This window comes from Pongo pygmaeus, chromosome 2 (assembly GCF_028885625.2).
Source record: "Pongo pygmaeus isolate AG05252 chromosome 2, NHGRI_mPonPyg2-v2.0_pri, whole genome shotgun sequence".
Lineage (NCBI taxonomy): Eukaryota > Metazoa > Chordata > Mammalia > Primates > Hominidae > Pongo > Pongo pygmaeus.
This window is the reverse complement of record NC_085930.1, coordinates 8,425,648-8,449,206: the sequence shown is the minus strand read 5'-3', so window position 1 is coordinate 8,449,206 and position 23,559 is coordinate 8,425,648. Positions and strand designations below refer to the sequence as shown.

At 34.9% G+C, this 23,559-nt stretch overlaps 1 protein-coding gene and 1 pseudogene across 3 annotated transcripts in view; both read right to left on the bottom strand.

The window, feature by feature from the left end:
- Positions 1-391: 391 nt before the first annotated feature.
- Positions 392-1,775, bottom strand: LOC129034139 (uncharacterized; annotated as a pseudogene).
- Positions 1,776-3,046: 1,271 nt separating this feature from the next.
- Positions 3,047-23,559, bottom strand: part of VGLL3 (vestigial like family member 3) — a 50,876-nt gene continuing 30,363 nt past the window's right edge. For all 3 annotated transcript variants that reach the window (XM_063661464.1, XM_063661466.1, XM_063661465.1), the window contains exon 4: positions 3,047-9,486. In XM_063661464.1, the coding sequence (XP_063517534.1) occupies positions 9,443-9,486 (44 nt within the window). In that variant the 3' untranslated portion in view covers positions 3,047-9,442. The remainder of the gene's footprint in view (positions 9,487-23,559) is intronic.

The window sequence follows — 23,559 nt, the reverse complement described above, 5'->3', positions numbered from 1 at the left end:
GTGGAGAAAAGGGGGGGGGGAATTCAAAGCAAAGATGGAAAAAATAACCACACTGCCACCAAAATATTCTGCTCAAGGATGAGGGAGTACACCCTACAGCTGTTAGTGCTGTTCAGCATATTTTGCATATTTACATATACCAAGTATTTCCAAACAGCCTTGTGTTTGTTTTAAAATCCCACACGGAGATGTCGGGTAAAGCTGTCACTGCAGAAACTTCATGGTGAAGTTTGCAAGACTATTTTCAAAATTCTTTATATGCATCATAAACAGAGCAGAAGAGCTATTGTCATCACCCACATCATAGAGAAATCTAAACTAATCTGCCTACCCATGAGACAACATTCAGAACAAAGCACCCATGTTCTAAGACAAAGAAAGAACCTCGTTGACTGAAGCCAATTTTTTTTATTGTTGGTGTAATTTGTTCAATACAAAATGGCACATAGCATGATATCATGTCACCCATTGATCCTTGATTAGTCCTGAACCTATCAAAGTATGATTTTTCTTTACTTCTGTTGACTCTAATCTTTGACTTAAAGATATTTGCCCAGACTTACTGAGTTATAATTGACAAATAAAAGTTGTATATATTTAAGGTATATGATATGATGATTTGATATAGGTAAACATTGTGTAATCATTATCACAATCAAATTAATTAATACAGCCATAACCAGAAGTATTTTTTGTAAGAAAAATGATAACACTGGACAGATTTTTCATGTAGCCATTTTCTTTTGGAAACATAAAACACCACAAATCCATGCATAGCTCATTTGAAAAAGATTCATAAGCTTTCAACAGAAGGAATAGGGGAGTTTAAAGCTATATTTTCCTTTTAGCAAGATCCACAAGAAAGGATAGAGTGTCATGCTTAAAGGAGAACAGATTTTGTATTTTTTGGCAAGATATTAAATCCTCTGTTGCTATATTTGGCTCTCTGCAAATAGTCTCTTGTACAAGTGCAAAGCAAAGATCAATGCTGGTGTTCTTCATTCAGTCACAGCCAAACTTGGTATGGAAAGTAAAACAGTTGTGCTTGAGTGTTGTTTCGAACAAAGTCTTGCAGCTCATTTATTGATCAGCAGCATTCCAGAGTATTGATACCCTCTTTACACATTAAATCTATCAAAACATGTTTGCTTTTCCATAACAGTTTTCCACTGCTTAACTGATAGCAGATGGAGTGATTCAATCTGGACAAAAGTGTTAAAGCTTTACCATGTCAATGTGGTCATATTTAGCTATTTAGTCAAATGTGTATAAGCAGGTCAAATAAGATGCTTGGAGACTTAGGACATCACAAGATGGGCCTAAGTTCCCAAAAAAGGAAACAAAACAATTAAATCTTACTTGGTTGTCCCCAGAGAAAACACACTTCAGCTAGGAAGAATCTGCACTAGATGACCTGCTCTCCACCCCTCAGACTGCTCATCTTACATAAGTAACACATAACCCTTTGGATTCTGAAGCACTATAATAACTACATGAAACATTTGAAATAGTGAGAGGAATTTTCTTTACATGCAATTATTTAATGAATGAAGATAAACCCCCACACAAATGCCAACGCAAACATTACGACTTGCTACTCCCAGTGAAATAGTCCTTCTCGATTACAAGAGTGATAGAAAATGATGGAAATCCAATACTAATTGTTGTAGGTAGAATAATGGCTCCAAGTCCTAATCCCCAGAACCTTTGAATATGTTACTGTACATGGAAAAAGGGCCTTTAAACATGTCATTAAGAACCTTGAGCCGGGCACAGTGGCTTATGCCTGTAATCCCAGCACCTTGGGAGGTCAAGGCGGGCAGATCACGAGGTCAGGAGATGGAAACCATCCTGGCCAACATGGTGAAATCCCGTCTCTACTAAAATACAAAATATTAGCCGTGTGTGGTAGCACGCATCTGTAGTCCCAGCTACTTGGGAGGCTGAGGCAGGGGAATCCTTTGAACCCGGGAGGTGGAGGTTGGAGTGAGCCAAGATCGCGCCACTGCACTCCAGCCTGACGACAGAGCAAGACTCCATCAAAACAAAACAAAACAAAACAAAACAGAACAAACAAACAAAAACCTTGAGATGAAGAGATTATTCTGGATTACACAGATGCAGCTATTGTAATCACATGAGTCCTTAAATATGTAAGGGAGAGGAAGAAGAGAAAGTCAGTGATGCCATGTGAGAAGGTCTTGACCAGGTTGCTGGATTTGAAGATGGAAGGAAGCTAAGCAAAGGACTCTAGAAGCAGGGAACAGCAAGATTCTCTCTTGCAAGCATCCAGGAAATGCCTCCTACATTCTGTAGCCCACCAAGACTAAGATCTTTGCCGAATGTCTGACCGACAGAGCTGTAAGATAATAAATTTGTGTTGTTTTAGGCCATTATCTTTGTAATAATGTAGTAATATTTTACAGCAGTTCTAAAAATCTCATTTTGACACCACATTCTAAATATGGCGTACAGTTAAAAAGCCTGTGCCAAATTATTTCTTCTGTAATGCTGGAAAGTCTATTATTTAAATGCTGATTTTCAGACTTTAGTACTTTCACATTAAAGATACATGTAATAAGAAAATTGAGGGCCCACGTAGAGAAACTCTAGCTTTCTTCAGAATACAAGGTCTTGGAATTCTCTTTTCAATGTTAATGAATCATAGAAAAGTTTTTGTTCGTTTTTTCATACTACTTATGGCAGGGTCCCTGTCAACAAATGTAAAAACAATAAAATACACCTTGGTCAACCAATATCCTTAGAAGCATTGTATTATAAAATTCTCAAGACTCTTGCTGTTATGTAATTAATATACCCCATTTCATTTGCTTTTCCATTATAAACATGTGTTTTATAATCTACTCCTTGCAGTCACATATAGACTTCTTGGCCCTAGAAATTAACTTCTTAATTAATAACATCTAGGTTGTTGTAATTTCCAAAATATTTATAAGATGCTTAATTGAATAAGGAGGAAACAAAAAGAGTTTTAAATTCTCAAGAAATGCAGACCAAATCCAAATGCTACGTTAAAACACAAACATTCAATTCACATTAAATTATTTATTGAACAAACTGAAGATAATGACATATGTTTTCATTACAGTCTTCCATCATCTTATATCATTGACACATATTATGAGACCTGCATTTGAAGAGTGAATAGAAATAAGAAAATGTTTTCCCAACCCCACAAAAACAGAAAAAGTACATAATTTTATAATTATCTTATAAAGCCAAAAGTTTTATGAATTTTACTTTTTTTATTAATTAAGAATGACAGCATAACTAAGGTTATTTTTTATTTCTGGAAACACAAAATTAAGGTAGCATAACTGCTTGTAGAACTAACAAGTCTGAAATTTCATGGTATTTCAATGCCGTAAAATAATATTTCTATTGTTACTTTTCAGTTTACCTAATCAAGTGACAAATATAAAATTCACTACACTGTATTTTTGTTCACGAAAGCATTTCACCTTACCTAGATTTATATAATAAAAACAAATTGTATCCATATCTTCCCTTTAAATATATGTACTTTAAAGTGATACAAAGAATTCACATGAAAACTTTTCCCTATGTTTTATCTCCTGAAAAAAAATGTATGGAATAGTATTTTTAAATCAGATATAATATCCAATATTGTACATATCCTAAGAAATTAAATCAATTGTGTAAATAATCATTATTAACTTTTGCTCTAGCCACAGCATAGAAAGAAATGTACATCTCTATTAATATAAAGAGATATCAATAGGAAAGTTCACATCTTATGCATATACCAAAAAAACTAATTAAAGTATCTTGCATTTTAAAAGAATTATTCTTATGACAAATTTAGTAGTCTAGAAATTGTTTTTTTTTAAAAAAAACAAATTGATGATTACTTATCCTTTTCTAAAAGGTGTCTGTTTGCTTATACAATGGAATTGGTAAAAGTACACTTATTTATACTGGAATTTCTTGGAACTTAAAAAGGAGATTCAGAAAAACTTATTGGATCAAATTAAATTGACTACAACTTCAAGAGAATACTACTTTGATCAATACTTTAAAACTATAAAAGTATTTTTAAACAAAAAAGCACAATAGACAATAAAAGAAATAGAAAAATTGAGATACTTTAGCAATAATGACGATTTCTGTAGGTTGTAAAATGTACATGGTGCAATTCCCAGAGAGCACTACAAGATTCAAAAGAAAAAATCCTGCTAAAAAATTCTAAATGTCTGTGCTGTGACCAATCTCCATGACCAAGTTACCATGCAAAGTAACATTTTGAAGTTATTGAGACTGAGGTTTCCTTATAGCCTCCACCCATGCCCCTACTTGCCAGAGCCATTCACTTTTTTATAGGTTATATGTTTGTTTTCAACATCTGTTTTTGAATGGATGTTGAAAGTTAGGCTAAAATTTTTGCCCAATTTTTCTATAATGATTTTAGTAATAGTTTTAATGCTTTAATAATAGATTTAAAGGGCACTTTGGCCTTTAAATATTTTCAGAGAATAAACTGTAATTTCTCTCTCAAACAAGTCTTTCTTATTCTGAAAGATGTCTTTTATCTTACAGGAAAGAAAAAAAATGAGTTTCTAGGAGCCTCTCCATTAAACTGGCAGGCTGATTTCATTTCCGATCCCATACAGTTTCTGCTGCGTTTCCCTTGGCTGCAAAGGTGATCAATCGGGAATTCGAACTGCCATCAATACCCCTTTGTAACTGCAATGGCTCAAGTGAACTCCTTCCATCTTCAATAACTGACACAGTGTCAACATCTGCTTCCAATAAGGTTGTTTCTTTTTTTCCTTGAGTAGAGTAAATCTGCTGACTGAGATCGTAAATGGTTGTGTTTTTTTCCCCCTTTTAATGTGGAAGATTTTTTCCACCATATTTTGCAACTTTCCTTCAAGTCAAATAAAAATAAAAAAAAAATTGGATAATTTCAAAAGAAATGTTCTTATCCTAGGTGCCAAGGAAGTTCAATATATAACTAAAAATATAAACTATGGTGAATGAATGACACTGTCCTCATAATTTTGGACACAGTAATTTAAATAAAATTTTGGAACATGTAGGAAAACTGAATTGGACCTACATGCCACTGTAAGGTTAATTTATTTTTCCTTCAGAAACGACACACTAAAAAGTCAGCTAATTAAGAAATGTACATTTATCTCCTATACCAGGTAGAAGGAACAGTAGGAGAAAAAGATTCTCTTTGCAGTAATTTCTTACAGAAAAACAATCACGTATCTATTTGATTGCTGCAGAAACGGATATGGATGTGAAGAGAAGAGACCTTTGGGAGCTCAATTTAATGAACTACTTAAGTGATAGGCAACTGTAGTAACTGTTATTTATTGAACATCTAATATGAGCCAGATGATTGATCGTGCGTGTGTGTGTGTGTGTGTGTGTGTGTGTGTGTGTGTGTGTGTGTGTGTGTGTGATTTCCAACTTCCAGAGCCTGCCTGTTAGGTATTATCCCATTTTACTCATGAGATAAATAAATGAAGCCCCAAACCACACATAAACTTGTGGCTAAACTAGAATTTAGAGAACGGCCTAACAGCCAAGTTCTTTTCCATTAATCCGTTCTGCTATCTATTTATCCCTCAGTCAAAACTCTAACATATATACTTTCCTTTTTCCACCACTTAATGCCACTGCCCCCATCGGCTTAATTCAGCAAACACTATTTAAAGAAGGGACACTCAGTAAGGGATAGAATACAGGTTCTTGAAACAGTTTCTGATTTCCACTTTAAATTATAAATACAACATTAAACCAGATAGCAAACTCAAAAGCTAGACAGGGTGACATATTCTGCAAATCTTAGAATAGGAATGGGCACATACTTTTTGTATAATGAATAACAAGCTTCTCAAAGGCAACTTTCATATCAGTGCTTAGAATCTGGGTTTTTTTTTTAACTCTTATAAAGAAATAAATCCCTCAATTATTTGCAATCCACTCCTCATTTTGCAAATTTTAGAGCAATCTTGGCCATTTTTGCTTAACAAAATAATATAAATACTCTTAAGAAGAAAGAGAAAGGAGAGCAAATAGAGGGGAAAGTTAAGAGAGGGTGCTTAACTTTCTTAAGAAGACACATTGATTTCTCAAAAGTTTAGAGGCTCTTTCAAATTAATAATGAGAGGCAAAATAATCTGTTAGGTTCCTGATTTGTCAACATTATGTTGTTTCTTAGCTCCTGATGGTTTATTGGTGGAAGCATAGATTCTACTTAAAATAAATGAGACAATTTTCTAGGGTCTAGTTCACAGATATTTAGAAAGCTTGAATAAAATCTGATTTGTAAAATCAGACAAAAGTCACCTTTGTCTAAAGGTGGAGTGGTTTTAATAAAATTGTGGAGGCAGATAGTAGCCCTCAATAAAACAGTTCAGAAGCCTCTAAGTCCAACAGCATCATTTTGATGTGAAAAAAGAAGAGCCAGAGAATGACAGGATTTTAAACTTGGAATGAATTCAGAATATTATGCTAAATTACAACCCATCCTCTTTTAGGACTTCTAACAGCAATATGGTCCTAGAAGACAATTATAGAGACACGCTCATTCTCTTTCTACGTATATTTTTGATCCACTCCCTGGGTGGCAGTGTACCCCAAACACCTAGGTCCTGTTTTCTTTTTCCTTTTTCTTTTTGAGACAGGATCTTGCTCTGTTGCCCTAGCTGGAGTACAGTGGTGCAATCACAGCTCACTGCAAGCTGCAAACTCAAACTCCCAGGCTCAAACGATCCTCCTGACTCAGCCTCCAGAGTAGGTGGGACAACAGGTGTGCACCACAATGCCTAGGTAATTTTTCAGAAAGTTTTTGTAGGAATAGGGTCTCCCTGTGTTGCCTAGGCTGATCTTGAACTCCTGGGCTCAAGCAATCCTCCCGAGCCTCTGCCTCCTATAATACTAGGATTACAGGCATGAGCCGCTGTGCCCAGCCTGGGTCCTGTTTTCAAAGAGAGAGCTCACTTACAAATCTTTCCTGTGTACAGCAGAAACCGGGTTCCCAACATTTCTCAGGTCCTCAGAGCCAATAAATTTTTTATCTGACAGTTACCGGGAGAGACACAGAGCAAAGTCTAAATTCAGGGTGAAGACATCTAATTAATGCCCTTCAATTAAATATGGTGAAAAATAAGAAATGGAGCTAGGAGTAACTACTTTCCTTTTCCTCTTCATTGGGAAAATCCAACTGAATGATCTGAATGAGTTTAATACTACTTTCAAATAAATTACAAAGGAAGTTAATGTATTCCGAAGGTGGATGTGGATGAGGCAAATAACCCTGTCAGTCATAAGATGGGAACTGTTGAATACTTGCCTTTGAAAACTCAGAAGGACACAAGGCAAATCCAGATTTACAAATTCAGTAAATTTTGTGCTCCATGTATTTGGGCAAATTATAAATGAAACGATCATATCAAATCAAATTATGGACCAAAGTATAGAAAATTTAATCTGGCTACTCCCAGGAAATATAAGTTCATATTATTAGTGAGTGGAAGGTATCTTAAATTTGGACCCCACATTGGTAAAAATGTTCATATTGTGTAAAAGAGAGGCTAGGTAAGAAACAGCAAAGTGCGGAGTGATGAGAGTACAAGAGAGTATATAGATCTGAAGCTCAAAAGATGGATAGGATATAAATGAATACATAAATTACAGCCAAGGAAAATATTTGAAAATTATCTATGAGAACTCTGCTTAGCTGAACATGCCATGTTCATGTCTAAAAAGTTCGCATATATGATACGAACAATTAAAGATAGAAAGTGGCATTTCACTGAACATACTGTTTTATGTGGGTGGAGAGAAAAATGGGAGAAATTTGAAAAAACCTCTTTATAAAGCTAAAAAACTTCTCTAATACACTAACTTTTTTACATGACATCTCTGGAAGCAGTTGATGGAAGAAATAAACTTTGCCTTTGAAGTCCTAATAGTATCAGTAACTGCTACTTTCATAATCTTAATCTTCTCCTAGCAGTGTCTTAATGATAATGTTAACTTTATTTAGATTCTGAGAGCTATATCAAGTTAGATAATCAAATTTTTAATTTTTAGCCCAATTTAAATTGTATATAACCTCTGATTTTATTTTTAAATTGTGGCATAAATTTAAATCCTAACATACACTTTATTTTGCCCTAAATTTCTTTCTAAAAGGGAATTAAATCAAGTAAAGCCAGATTTAAACAAACAAAAAAAAGAGACTTGTTAAGTTCTGTGTTGAAACTATTATATATAGAACTGTTTGTTTGTTTGTTTGTATGTTTTAGCTTACGGTGATAGGTGGCATTATAAGAAAGAGCTCGGGCTTTGTAATTTCTCTAGTACCTTCCCAGATATTGTTCCTTCAAATGCTCTTCAGGAAAAACAAATCCCACTTAAAATATGACTTTTTAAATTGCCATGAATGAATAATTAGAAACAAGTAAAATAAGTCACTGGCGCTCATAGGTAGCATGGTTAAACGCATTGTTTTCCTTGTAGTTGTATATAAACTCTGGTTCCATTTATCAAATTTGGATGGGCTAGAAAGACAATTAGTCTCCTCTAGGCAAACTCTTCATCTGATTGAAAGTTTATGCCAACTTTCTTATTAGTCAACCTCCAAGTTATTCTTTGGGAGAAATCAAAGCAATAAAATATCATTTCTCTAGTACAGTCATTAAAAAAAAACTTTTCAAGCTATACATATAATTCAAAACTAATTGAGCTAGCATGGAATTAAATCTTTACTGAGATTCAATGTAAAAACAATACTGCATTGGTTTGACTACAATATAGCTACTTTTGTAAAAAGTTAAAAAACAAAACATTTGAGGTAACCTAGAAAGCACAGACAGAGCATATAATAGACATCTTAGAGATAAGCATTTTAAACATTTTTGCCAGTGCTTCTCTGAGAGCAAGTTCTTTAAACAGAACTCAACAATTTTTACAATATTAAAAAAAATACATCCCTCAAAAATAGCCCATCAATGCTAAACCAAACTTTTTGTATTTCTACAAAAATAGATGCACATAGAGCTACAAACTTGTATTCCTGAAAGAATGAACATTTTAATGTGTGGTTCATCCTTTCCTGACAAGGTGGTTGGCTAAAAAAAAAATCAAAATGAAACAAAAACTTAGCTATATATTGATAAAAGCAAGGTAACAAAAGGAGAGAGTTGCACAGTTGGCAAAGGCTCAGATGAGGAAATAAACAAACAAAAATGCTTTTCTTCAATGTCTAGGATCCACTTTGCTTTCTCAAGAAAGGCCGAAAACCAGTCAACTGCGTGACACTTTGTCTTCTCCTTCCATGCCTTTCATGTCCTATTGCTGAATGGAAAATCCCGACAGTATCTTTTCCCAGTGGGCCTTTGGATTTATGCTGCAACTTAACTCACTAAGATTGTGTGTTTCAGTACCATGGTGATTCCTTACTCTTGTCTTGATGCTGTAGACCTGGAACAAATGACAATGGGGAGAAAATAAAGAACATTAATACATATGGTAGCAAAAATTAGCATAATCTGCAATACATTGGATATAGAAACCAAAAAGATAATCCAGGCAACTGTGAGTTCTGACCTGAAGACATCATGATCTCTAAGCAAATTCTGTGCTGGAGCTCACAATTTTCAAAAAACCAACTAACACAGTACGTGACAAAAATGCAAGACTAGGACAGTGCTATTTATACAATACAAATTATTTGCTATTTTTTTATTTGCTTGGAGTATGAGTGAATAGTAAATAGCAAAAATGAAACATTTGTAATTTCAAAAGGAGGTGATATTGGGAGAAAAAAGACACAAATAATCTTTGGAGCATTTATGCAGTGCTTCAATTAACACTTTCAGTAACAATCAAAATTATTCTTTTAGACTAATGTGATAAATAAATTCTGTTGTTATGTTGAAATGTACTCCGCAATGGGATTACTATAAACTATGTGAGCCATTAGATGGTTAAAAACTGAGTCTACTATTGTCAGTAAAATAAATATAGTTGGTTCATAACTAACAGTCCAGACCTATATTCTACTTATTAATTTACTTATTTTATCTTATCTTCCTCCAAAAAGTATTTAAAGTGGATTTAAAAAATCATACCAGATAGCAAAAATTAAAATTTAGAAGTTAAAAATAGTGACAAAAGGAAGGTATATATTGATTAATAGGACATAGATTAATTTGAACTCAAAGCTAAAATCAGTAAGAAGTTTATCAAAGAGAAAATGGGAAATGTGACTTTTATCTGTGTCTAATACAGTTAATTGACTTTCTGATATGGGCAATTCACACAGCACCTTCAGTTTGCACCTACTCGAAGTTACTTTTATTTTGTTTTTTTTCTTTCCAGCTTCGTTGAAGTACAATTGAAAATTAAAATTGTATATATTTAAGGTGTGTAAAAAATACTTTAATGAACTTATATATTGTGAAATGATTACCTAAATAAAGTTAGTTAATACATCTGTCACCTGTTTTAGTTCCCTTTGTTTTTGTACCTGAAGTATAATTGTTTGGAAGAGTAAAAACACAGAATAATAGGTGTTTTCTATGTTGTTTAAAACTAAATAACAAAACATGAAGCAAAACTCTTTAAACATGTGGGTAGAAATGCAGCAAGGTTGCTGTTGTGTGGGTGCAAGGATCTCAAGTTGTCTTCTTGGCCTTTGATCTAAAACTGTTGTAAACCCAGGATGGATGTCAGAAATTTAATAGCTAAATGAGCCAATTTGGTTCAAAGTTTTTCTATTATTAAACAACATTTCTTATCCCTCAACTAGTCAAAGAATTTTGTAAAATATGGATTTCATTACAAAATAGGACACAATTAGTGTTTGGAGACATTAAGGCAATCTACAAAACGGACTACACAAAGGGCAAAAGAACAAATAGAAGGAGATAAAGAAGCATCTCATAAAATTACAAGTCACAATCTGTGTACTGTGTAGCATTTGTGTACTGGGAACAAACAACACTTTCTGAATGCCAAAAGATTGGCTCCACCTTTTTCTTTTTATCACAAGCATACTGGTATTATGCTTGATAAGGAAGCAATAGTTTTCCTTTCCCATTTCGAAAGAAGAGGAGGAGAAGGATAAAAGAGGACAACGAGAGAGAGAAAAAAAAAATAAAAGGATCCGGGGTATGTCAATCCACTCTTAAGTTTCCTTTATTCATTTTCAAATGGTTTTCTGGTTAGAATAATTTGCAACCTGACATAGTCTCTGTTGGGTAACTCTTGTAATCTAAACCACCTTTACTGACAATCTGCTGACTATATAAATATTTTTTTAATTATTAAAACATCTCATCTTCTGTATGACTCAGGATTTCCACACTTGAAGACTGCATCAATCTACAGAATGTCAGTACTGCAAGTCATGAATACTGTTGTAATCATCAAGTGATTTGCCTGTCTTATTCTTGTTTTTAAATAAAGGCAACTTTTTATTTGCTTTGCAAAGACATATGACTATTTCAAAATCACGTGAGCCTTTTGCTGCGGACAAGTATTGCATTACTTAAGATCACCCCAGATTTTCCAATCAGAATAACAGAAGTCATTCTCTCATTATAAATTCATATATTCAATTTCTTGTTTCCATGTCTCTGCATTTCTACAATGCGAATCTTAAAAAGTCAATTCCTCTGTGGCCTAAAATGTATCAGATATCTAATGGATCCTTGTGGTTAAACTTCTTCTTGGTGATGGAACATAAAAAATTTTGCTTTAATTACCAGGCATTCATATTTGTAAATCTCAAAATAGGCATATGTAAAGCACAAGAAAATGAGCAGCTACAAACAAAAAAAACCCTACTAATAAGTTGCAAAAGAAAAGCAGGGCTGGCTGGGCGCAGTGGTTCATGTCTGTAATCCCAGCACTTTGGGAGGCCGAAGCGGGCGGATCACCAGGTCAGGAGATTGAGACCATCCTGGCTAACACGGTGAAAACCTATCTCTACTAAAAATACAAAAAATTAGCCGGGTGTGGTGGCAGGCACCTGTAGTCCCAGCTACTCGGGAAGCTGAGGCAGGAGAATGGCGTGAACCCAGGAGGCAGAGCTCAAAGTGAGCCGAGATTGAGCCACTGCGCTCCAGCCTGGGCGACAGAGCAAGACTCCATCTCAAAAAAAAAAAAAAAAAAAAAGAAAGAAAGAAAAGCAGGGCTACAATTTTTTTTTTTTTATTAAGACAACTGGTAATGGTAGATCGGAATAATTAAGAGTCAACAAGTACATTTAGTTTTTCCCAGCAAGGGTGGAGGGGGGCAAAATTGTTAACCCATGAATCTTTTGCGGTCATTTATTTGGGATTTCCCAAGATTTTTCTTGCCAGAACAAAATCCACTCTGCTACAGGTTCTGCTCCTATTCAGACTTTTCTGCTTCCTCACTTACCCAAATCAAACCTACTTGAAATTAATTCATAACATACCCTGAGATTTCCCCACTGGCTGTCTGAAATCACATCTGTTTACCTTCTTTATAGTAGCCATTTTCTTTTGGTTCTGTTGTTCAGACCGTGAGATTTTTCAGTAGAAAGGAAAAAAAAATCATAAAAATGATGTGACCTAACATTTTCTTAGGGCCTTAATGATTATATTAAGCACGGTGCTAAGTGCTTTATATGAAACATCATACTTCATGCTCCTAATCATGCTAAAATAATATTCGATTTACAAATGAGAAAATTTAAGTTAAGAGAATTTATGCAATTATTAAGTGAGAGAACTAAGATTTTAAAAGAGGTGGTCTGATGTCAGAGTCAATGGTCTTAACCACAATATACATGTTCACATTATATGAGTTATACTGGCGGTAGCCTAAGTCAAAATTATCACAAAATCAATTCAAGGAACACTTAAAAGATTATTTTACTCCTTTTTGCACTACTTAGAAACACCCTGATTTAACAGAACTGATATGAAGATTAACAAAATAGCCCTCTGTGATTTTTTAAAAATTCTCCATTTGTCACATTTTTCCTAAGATGACATAAATGATGACGTAGTAGTCTGTTACACTTTTGATGAAGACCACTTCAATGATATGATAGGATGTGTCATATTTAACTGATGTGTCTCTCTATATGTATCTTTAATTTAACCACCACACCCCCTGCCAGACTTCTCCAGTGCGAACTTTAAAAACATAGGGTGGTCAGTTGGCTCTTGAGGCGGTTGCCAAAAATGAACGAAGAAACAAAGATTTCAATTGTTTACTCCAGAGTTTGAGTTTGAAATTCAGTTAGGACAAAAGCCTGAAAGAAACTGAGAGTCCTTAGACCCATTTCCTTACTTCAGTGCCAACACCACTACTGCCTGACCACCAAAACAAAAGGAAAAAAATATTCAGAGCCAGGATGAGAGCAAAGGAAATAGAAACATTAAAAGAAAAAAAAAGACACCCACCACCACAACAAAACATAAAAATCATAACAACAAAAAACCTTTGGATATAGGTGAGAAGTCTTGGTCAAGGAAGAGGATGAGAAGATGATTTTCCTTAAAAATTTGAAGATTCTAAACAGTCTTATTCCATTTGGGCTACTATACCGAAATATCATAAACTAGGTAGCTTATAAATAACCAAATCTTATTTACCACAGTTCTGAAGGCTGGGAAATCTAAGATCAAGGTGCCAGCAGATTTGGTGTCTGGTGAGAGCCTGCTTTCTGGTTCACAGAGAGTGCCTTCTACTGTGTGATCACCTGAGATCTCTCTCAGATCTCTTTTATAAGGGCATTGATTTACATTCATGAAAACTCTGTCCCCATGACCTAATCACCTCCCAAAGGGCCAGCCTTCTAATACCAGTATCTGGGGGCTAGGATTTCAACATATGAATTTGGGAGAGATGTAGTGATTCAGATCATAGCACTGACTGTATATAGCAAGGCATCATGACTCATTTTCTAACTGAGATTAGGGAGGCAGCAGCTTCACAGACCTACCTCTTGTGAAATGCTATAGAAATGAGAAAATAGAAATGGCAACGTGGTAGGTCTGAGCATGAACAGCCTAGAGACTTTCCCCTCCTTAGTTTCCCTCAAACCCTGTTTTTTTTTTCTCCAAAAAAGTCTTAAAGCTCGCCTATGCTCCCGACAAATGGTATAGGAGACAGTTCAGTGAGAATTCTGGGGTCCTGTCAGTATTAGCTGTGATGTGGGTATCCCACAGCAGAAGAAATAGCATGGGCCGCCCCAGATGAGCGTCTTGCAGGGATCACAAACACTAGGAACTGAATTCAAATAGGACACGTTGAGTAAGTCATTATTAGAAAGAACATTAGAAAGAATATTGTATAGAGAATGGCTGGAGAAACAGATCAGAGGAGGGGGGTATATTGGAAACAGCAGTCCAGGATAAGAATGAAAACACAGAACCAAAAAGCAGACAACAACTTATCAACTGGACAGTTTTTGTGATGTGAATAACTTCCTAGGAACAGAGGCAACCCCAAGGAAAAAAATGAAAGAATCTGAGAAGAGCTTTCAATTCAACTGGGATTTTGTTTTAAACTGAGAATAATGGAGCTGCCAGTGGATTGAACTAAGAATAAGCATAATTGATGAGGATAAGTCTTCTACCATTAGATAGAAATAATAAATAAACATTGGGTAACAAAAAATGTCACACTAATATACAGCTGAGTTTTAGGTACTGTTTGTTTGTCAGAGTCATAACCCACTAAATAAACACGCTCTACTTCTGAGAAAGCATAGTCATTTGACAACACCACTGATCACGGCTCTTTTAAGTAAGTTGAATATGCTTTCAATTAATTTTATTGCGGGAGATAAAAGAGGTAACCATACAATGGGAAACATGCTGTTGATTTTAAAAAAAGAACATAAATAGGAACATAAAGCCTGAAAGTGTGTGTAGAAACTTTGAAGACCTAAAAGTAAAGATAGCATTTATATGGGTAAGTGTAAACTTTTCATTTCATACATATTAAAAGTCAAGAAGCCATGTGGATTAGAATGCTTACTATTAGTCTATAAGAACCTGGTAACATTTCTATATTTAAAAAAAAGATCTCCCTTTTCATCCATCCTTTAATAAAGATAAGAAATACTTATTACAAAGTTAAATATATACAACACTGTGTCAGATGCTACATCAAAATATCCAAACTTCACCAGCAACTTGACAGCTAACACTGACACATTGACATATGATCACAAAAAGGTGCGAAAGACAGTCATACTATTTTCTATTACTTTATGAAATTATCATTGTTAATGATCATACAATTGCATTTGTTTGTCTGAGCCCTGGGGCAATCATTTTAAATACTATTTAAGAATTTCTAAATAAGATCTGTGTAGGGGTAGGACCTTAACACTTGCAAGAGAAAAATGTAAGAGAGAAGGCTACTCAATCTGAGAACTATGATTTCATTTCAGGTGAATATCAAGATTAATATATAGGCGCCACATTTTAAAACATTTTTAAAACTCTTAACACATCATGGAATTCTTGCTTAAAAATCAAGTTAAATAGTATTTAGAAAGTAAAAAGCCTACATAATATCACCTATCATCAGACAATTTGCTAAGTGTACCCAATCTACATATATACACGTACCACTTGCCTATTTCATCAGCAGTATTATCTTGGAAAACCATTCCATGTCTGTATGTGTAGCTCGACCCCATCCTTTTGGATGGCTGCACAAGATTTATTCTATAGTAGACTATTACCCAATTCTCTATAGATGTACATCTTTTAGATAGACACACACACACACACACACAGACACGGGTGTACAAAGTTGCTGTTACTTGTGTGAATATTTAGGAGTTAAATTTCTTAGAAAAATATACATGTGTATAATTGCTGAATCCAAGCATATGAACATTTACATTTACATATTTAATTGTGGTGGCTAAATGTGCTCAGGAAGTTTGTACCCATATTTATATATTTTTCCTATTTATGATCAATATTATAGATTAGAAATATCTAGTTGTGTCAATGTGAGTTTCTTTCACTGTTAATGAGGCTGGATATTGTGTGATTATGGCATTTATTCCTCTGTGTTTTAACTCTGGCCACATGTTTATGCTTTTTAAAAAGTAATTTTCTAGTTGATTTTTAAATGCTTTTTGTATACTAGCATTTAGTATACTTTTAGGTATACTAGCATTTTTTCCCATGTATTATAAATATTTTTGCCAGTTTGATGACTTCTCTCCATATTTAATATGCAAATTTTGAACAATAATTCTTTTTAAAGTAATCACAAATAAGATGTATTTTCTTAAACCAGACCAAAGATTAAATTTATTATGATATTTTAAGTGCAATTATTCTCTTATAATTACAATTCTTGCACACTAAAATCATTACAAAAGATACCTAGCATGGCAGCATAATAATTTTCTGACAAAGGAGATTTTCTGTTTATAGAGGTATTTTCTCCAGGCACATTTAGAATTCACTTAAAATCTCCGCGCAGTAGTATTATCAGAAACAATGAGGTTAAAAACTGTCTGAACTTGTCAAAATGTCTTTAAGCTCAGATTCAAAATAGGGCAGAAATGTAAAACCCACTGAAGCTGATGTTACTAGAAAACCATAATTCACTATGTTATTTTAAGAACTACAGCACCTGCTCACCTGAGGCAAACATTGCAGGTGACAAAAGTTCAGCCACCCAGGTGTTTCTCCTTGCTGGTGTTTTCCCAGACCCAGACAGCAAGCCACTTTATTCTGTTTGCTCTCTCAGTACCCACCTCCCTCCAAAAACCACAAACTCTCCTGTGCACAGAATCTCTAGCCTTTGCCTTTAGCGACATCCACTTCCTCAGACATGTGCATATTAAAATGTATAGCTGGAGGGTAAATTGGCAAGTACTTAAAGCATCAGGATATAAAGTTACAAATCTGAACCAGTTGTTTAAAAACTGACCTTGTGGATATACATAAAATATAAATCATAGAGTTACGTAGTTTTTTTAATCATAGTGGCAATTTACGAGTCTCAAAATTTGAATGTCAATGCGGCCAATAACCTCTTGGGTGATAGAAGCTGGGGACTATACGGAACGATATGGAATTTAGACACTGCTTACCAATTCAGTGACTTCAACTTCAAAGGCAGATATAAAGAAACTTTGAAGCCAGAGACAAAGAATAAAGGAAAGGAAGAAGGGAGTGGGGAAAATGAAATGGAATACTCTTTGTAATTTCTTCTACAGGCTTTCTCCCAGAACTGGAGAGGAGAAAAACCAAAAAAAAAGAAAAAAAAAAAAAAAGCTTGGATCACTTATTGTAACCAAAACCACAAGTTTTAATAGTCTCAAGAGATTCTAACTATCCAGACATCTGTTGGATAACAAATGTAGCCAAACATGCATCTTTAAAGAGGTTTCTAGGTTATGCAGTGACAGCTTCACAGTCCAGAAAGCAGATAATCCAATCAAAGAAAGAGCTAATCTGGATCCATTTCTTACCCCAAAAAAAACGTAATTAAGGACATAACACCAACATAGGAAACATGATACCTAGGAGTATGAATTATAACATTTACTTCTCCAAAATTTTTAAAAGATGCTTAAAAACTGCTGAAATATACTTGCATTTTAATGCCTATTTGATATAAGTAATCAATCTCTCTATTAATGCAAGATATATTGGAAAGCATTCCATTAGAATGAGATATGTTGCATCTATATCAGTTCTTGAGTTGACATCAGAAACTTTTCATCTCTCTCTCTCTGTTTTTATTTTTTATTTTTTTGAGACGAAGTCTCACTCTGTCACCCAGGCTGGAGGCTGGAGTGCAATGGCACGATCTCGGCTCACTGCAACCTCTGCCTCCTGGGTTCAAGCGATTCTCATGCCTCAGCCTCCTCAGTAGCTGGAATTACAGGTGTGTGCCACCATGCCTGGCTAATTTTTTGTATTTTTAGTAGAGACGGAGTTTTACCATGTTGTCCAGGCTGGTCTCAAACTCCTGACCTCAGGTGATCCACCCACCTTGGCCTCCCAAAGTGTGGGGATTACAGGAGTGAACCACCGTGCCCGGCCTCATCTCACTTTTATGTGACATGAACAGAAGCTTGCTCTCTGACATTTTCCAAAAGAGACTGTCCAATTCAAGTAAACAAAAATAGGGCTTCAATGATTATGAAGATGCTAAGCATCACCTAATAGGGCTCAAGTAAATCAGGCATGAAAATAAACACTATAACACATACTTGTGTTAAAAAAAAATTATGAAGTTAAGTCCCCAGCATATCAGACTGTAACCCAAAAATAAAAAATACCTAGCATATTTTGCTTCTCATCAGTCCTTTTTGCCAAGAAATTCAGAACATGTTGCCTGCAGACAACTGTTTGTGAAACCTTATATTATTGATAAAGAGAACAAGAAAAGAATAGTTAGGCAGCCTGAAAGGGAATAAACGTATCTGTAAATTCCTCAGGCCATATAGAATTTTTGTATATAATCTTTGCAGACTGTTCGAAAATGGATATAAAATTGTCAGGGAACAAGTTCTGAAACAGATTTCTTCATTTGAGCTGTTCTTTTAGATGCAGCCCTATATGACAGATGAGAAACAGCAAAGCTGGAAGTATTATTTGCTGATAGGAACCTGACCACTGAAACAGGCTTTCCAATGCTTTGTGTCGTTCTCTATTGAGAGTCATATCAGGACAACCTGGGAGTTATGGCTTCCTTCTATAGTGAGTGAGCACATCAGTTTCTTTTGGGAAGACAAGTTTTTCTTTGAAAAAGTCACCTTCCAACCACAGCTAGTTGTTGACAATCCCTTTAAGAAAACTGTCAAAAGGTGATAGTATTGCCTAATCTTGCTTGCAGTTTTTAAGAAAATACTTGGCCTGGCGCAGTGGCTCATGCCTGTAATCCCAGCATTTTTGGAGGCCGAGGCGGGCGGATCACGAGGTCAGGAGGCTAGCACGGTGAAACCCCGTCTCTACCAAAAATACAAAAAATTAGCCGGGCATGTTGGCGGGCGCCTGTAGTCCCAGCTACTCAGGAGGCTGAGGCAGGAGAATGGCGTGAACCCGGGAGGCGGAGCTTGCAGTGAGGCGGAGCTTGCAGTGAGGCGGAGCTTGCAGTGAGGCGGAGCTTGCAGTGAGCCGAGCCAAGATTGTGCCACTGCGCTCCAGCCTGGGCGACAGAGCGAGACTCCGTCTCAAAAGAAAAAAAAAAAAAAAAAAAGAAAATACTTAAGATAACAAGGGATGCTATCCAATTTACATAGTGATCTATATGGTAAAGGAGCTTTAAAACTCCTTCATAAAATTAATGCTAAGATAAAAAAAACTGATTAGATTTGCAACTTTTAAGGATTAGCATTTATTATTGAAGTTTTGGTGAGCCTAATTCACAGTCTAACTTCCTTTTTTGTACTTAAAATTTTCTTTTGTTTTATATGAGTGCCAAGGATGAATAAATATCTCAACAATAAGTAAGCATAATGGGATAGGTTTTTTTTTTTAGTACCCTGTCATTCCACGTGGCAGGTATTGTAGATAGGGAAAATGTTCAAATGTATAAAAATGTCTTGAAGATGTTAACCCCGCAATATTTTTATCTTCTTTTCCATTGTCTGCCCAATCAATACAAAAGCACCTAGTTTTCACTGCACGGCCGATATCAGCAAACACCACTATCAGGAAATTTAACTGTAACAAATATCACAGCTAATCTTCAAGAACAGGAAAGAATTAAGTCAGACACAGACAAAATAAAAATGACAGATGCATTCACAGCTTGCACCTCAATTCTTCAGGATGCCTCAAACCTCCAATGTGAATTAATTTTTTGTTGTAATGAACCATATCTCAGATTCAGAACCTTGAGAGTTTTCATTCTGTATCATGTATCACCATCTAGAAAACACAAGCTCATTGGGTTCTCCCAGCTCTGTCAAGGGAGGAAGTGTCCTCTCCATTTTGCATCTAAGGAAGAGGAGGAGCTGAGGGGTTATAGGGTTACTCAACATAATGTAGCTAATAAGTGGTGATATGTGTCCAGAATCTGTTTTCAGTCCCGTTTTCCCCAACACATATCTGGACAGAATTTCTACATCTCTGCAAATATTAAAGATGCTTACATTGACCAGGATTTTTATGAGCCCCAAAGTGAATTTGGGAGGGGGGAATAAATTACTAATAAAATTAATATATCTCTTTTCTCTTTTTCCCTGTCTGCCTCTCTCTCTCTTTCAATGCATACATACAAACATGTACATAAATAAATGTGTATATATATTCTTCTTCTAAAGTCCTTCTCCTTCTTTCCTCCTCAAACTCGTATTAGTGACCTCAATACCTGCAGCCCCAAAAGAAAACACATTTTGACAAACTAGTCTTCTCTGCTTTCATTGAATGATATGTATGTGCACATACGATACAGACAAATATGCACACTTTTTTGTTATTATTTTCCAAGACATATATGTGCTTTTCTTGAGCTTTTCTTTTTCAGTCAGCACTACCATATGGAACACAATTCACTCATAGATCCCACCTCTTGATGGTAATCGCTCAATTCCATTTTTTTTGTTACTGCAAACATTGTCACAATAAACATTTTTGTATGCATATCATATGCTGCTGCTTGTATTTATGGGAGGTAGACTCATAGGAGTAAGAATGCTCAGCCAAAGTTTATGAAAATTATTACTGTTACTACATTTTCCAGTCTACTTCTTTAAAATACTAAAACTCAAACTTTCTACCAGCAATATATGAGAAATAGCATTTTCTCTTACCAAGACATCTTTTACAATGATTCAAATTTACACCACATAACTATTTGTATTATTATGCAAGCACATCCTAAAACATAACACCTTTACAAAGCTCCTGCACCTGTTCCACCAAGTAGGAGAAGAATCTGGGGCAAATCCCCATACTTTAGGCATTGCCACATTGTGGCACCATTTTATGGAGGAAAGCCCACAGAAGCCCATGGGCATGCTAGCTACATGGATCTCAGAGAGCAGGGGAATTTCATTAAGGTCCTGCAGTATCCAGGCTTGAATACTTGAAACTGACGGCAATGCTCTGGAATGCATTTCTCCCCTCTTATTCATCATCTAGTTACTTTTCATGCAGATCTCACAGGCTGGGATCTCCTGGCGTTTTGCATGCATCTCAAAGATGGTTTCCATTACCCTTCTGGTCATGAAATTGTCATTCTGGACACGTGCCCTACACAACTAACACCAATCAAGAGTTTGTAAATATTTTAACATAACTCTGATGTTTTTTTCCTCAGTGGAAAACAGGCTTATGACATATGCCAGAGAAAAAGAAAAAGTTTTGTAGAAAGTGTAAAGCAATCGGGTGTTGATTAGAAAAATTTTTATCGTTACCAAATCATCATAAACTCAACAATGACAACAAAGTCCAGAAAAAGTATTTCCATTAATCATAAACATTCTGCCTGGTATTTTAAAAAATAATCTGCACCTATTGCTTTATGATGTTCTAACTATCTTAGCTGAGATAATGCCCTCAAGGTAGGTGTACAAAATTCTATGAATCTTTTTTGAACCACAATAATGAGATGGAAAAAAATCATATAGTCTTAGGGCTGGCTTCCACATAGAAATGTCATTTTGTCTGTCTACATACTGAGATCACATGATTGCAAGTAAACTTTTATGCCTATTATATTTTTAATACCATTTTAAAAAATCTTCATAACTTCTTAATCATTTAGACAGATTACTAATATTGTCAGGAAAAGCTTCAATCAATTCCTAATGCCATAGCCCTCAGAATTCAGATGGCTAATGTATGCTCCCTGAGAAGAAGTGAAGTAGAGAGGAAGGAAACTATTTTTAGTTGAGCATCTACAATATATGATATTTTGATGCCCTCTCATCTTTAGGGTGAAAAATATCACAGTGCTTTAATATTTTAACCTAAATCAAACTATTCTGTTTATTATTATTGAGGCTAATGATTCATCTCCATTTCATTGTAAAGCCTGGAATTGGAGCATTATAATATTTAGTAAATATTCAAGGATGTTGAGTTGTAAATCTAGGTTTCCTTTAGTCCTTTTTGTAAATGTAACTGGGTATTGTAGATGTTACTGGGTATAAAGCTCCATAATTTTAATAACATTAGTACCCCAATGAAATTAACATATCAATAACTTTTAAAGAGTGTTATTTAGCAAGGTTATTTGTAGTTCTGCAACTAGTGATTTTTACCCAGGTGGGTTAGCACCAGACCACCTAAAAGAAATCATAGGTCTTGAGATGTGAGTAAGTTTTGGCAAATTTACAGGTGGAATGGAAAAGTAAGAAGTAAATAGATCTATCTCTCCTTCATGGAGAAAAACTGCCTCTCCATTTGCTTCTCTAGTATATTTGCTATTCTCCCCCAGTTTTTTGTATTGCCTGTACCTAACAAAACCAAAATATTTATGTTTTTAATTAATAGATTTCATTATAAAGCATCATTGTAGTGCCAACTGTCATAATCTTAAACTCTAAAATAGTTTAATTAGTCTGTTACAAAGTGAGAACTTAAACCCATTAAAATATAATTTTTGTCACTTGTGAATGATGTCCCTTTCACAGAATATTCAGATTAAATCAGAATGTTGTTTTTAAATATAGCTTACTGGCCTTAAACCATAAATAATTCGGAATACCACTTAATGTGACTCTATTTTTATGATATCATCAGGCACAAGCTGTCCATGAAGAGAAAAGGGTAGATTAGGACATTTATCTACTCCTGACTTCCCCTGTAGTACCCAGTGCTTCCTATCTGATATCAAAATGGAGACCCTCAAACAATTTTTTTCAGTTTTCTTAACAGATAAACTTCATTCACAGGTTAGAGAGTAAAGTTTATTGCTATGAAAGTCTATTCAGAGAGAATACTAGAAACAACTTTCTGTGCTCATGGCAAACTTCTGAGTCTGTACTTTGCAAGTAATTTGTGGACTGGTAGCTATTGTAGTTTTGTTTCCTCTGTCTGGCAAATAACCATTGTCCCAGTCTGTGACACACAGTCTTGATTTCACTTGATATCTAAAGATATCTTGCTAAGTGAGAGATGAACAAGATAATGTTTAATATCTGGATATAATCAGAGTTTGGGGCCAGCTCATATAATGACTCACACATAGAATCCACTATTAGGTGGCTACTTATGCAAATTAATGCCTAGTAATTAGGATGTGTTTTTTTGAGAGGCAAAAGGTACATCAACATATGTTTACTCCAAGTTCTAGATTTCATGGACCTGTGAAATATTAGGTTATGTAAAAGTAATTGTGGTATATATATATATATATATATATATATATATATACATGATGTTGTTTTGTTTGTTTAATATTAGGTTACCTAAATATATAGTAGCAAAAAGTATATGAATACCTCAATTCTAAGTTGTTTATGTATACTGTATATTGCATTATTGTGACATTCATCAAAGTAAAAATAGATATTTATAACAAAATTGTAGCTAAAATAACATGAGGGATCCGAAGAAAAATAAATCTGTG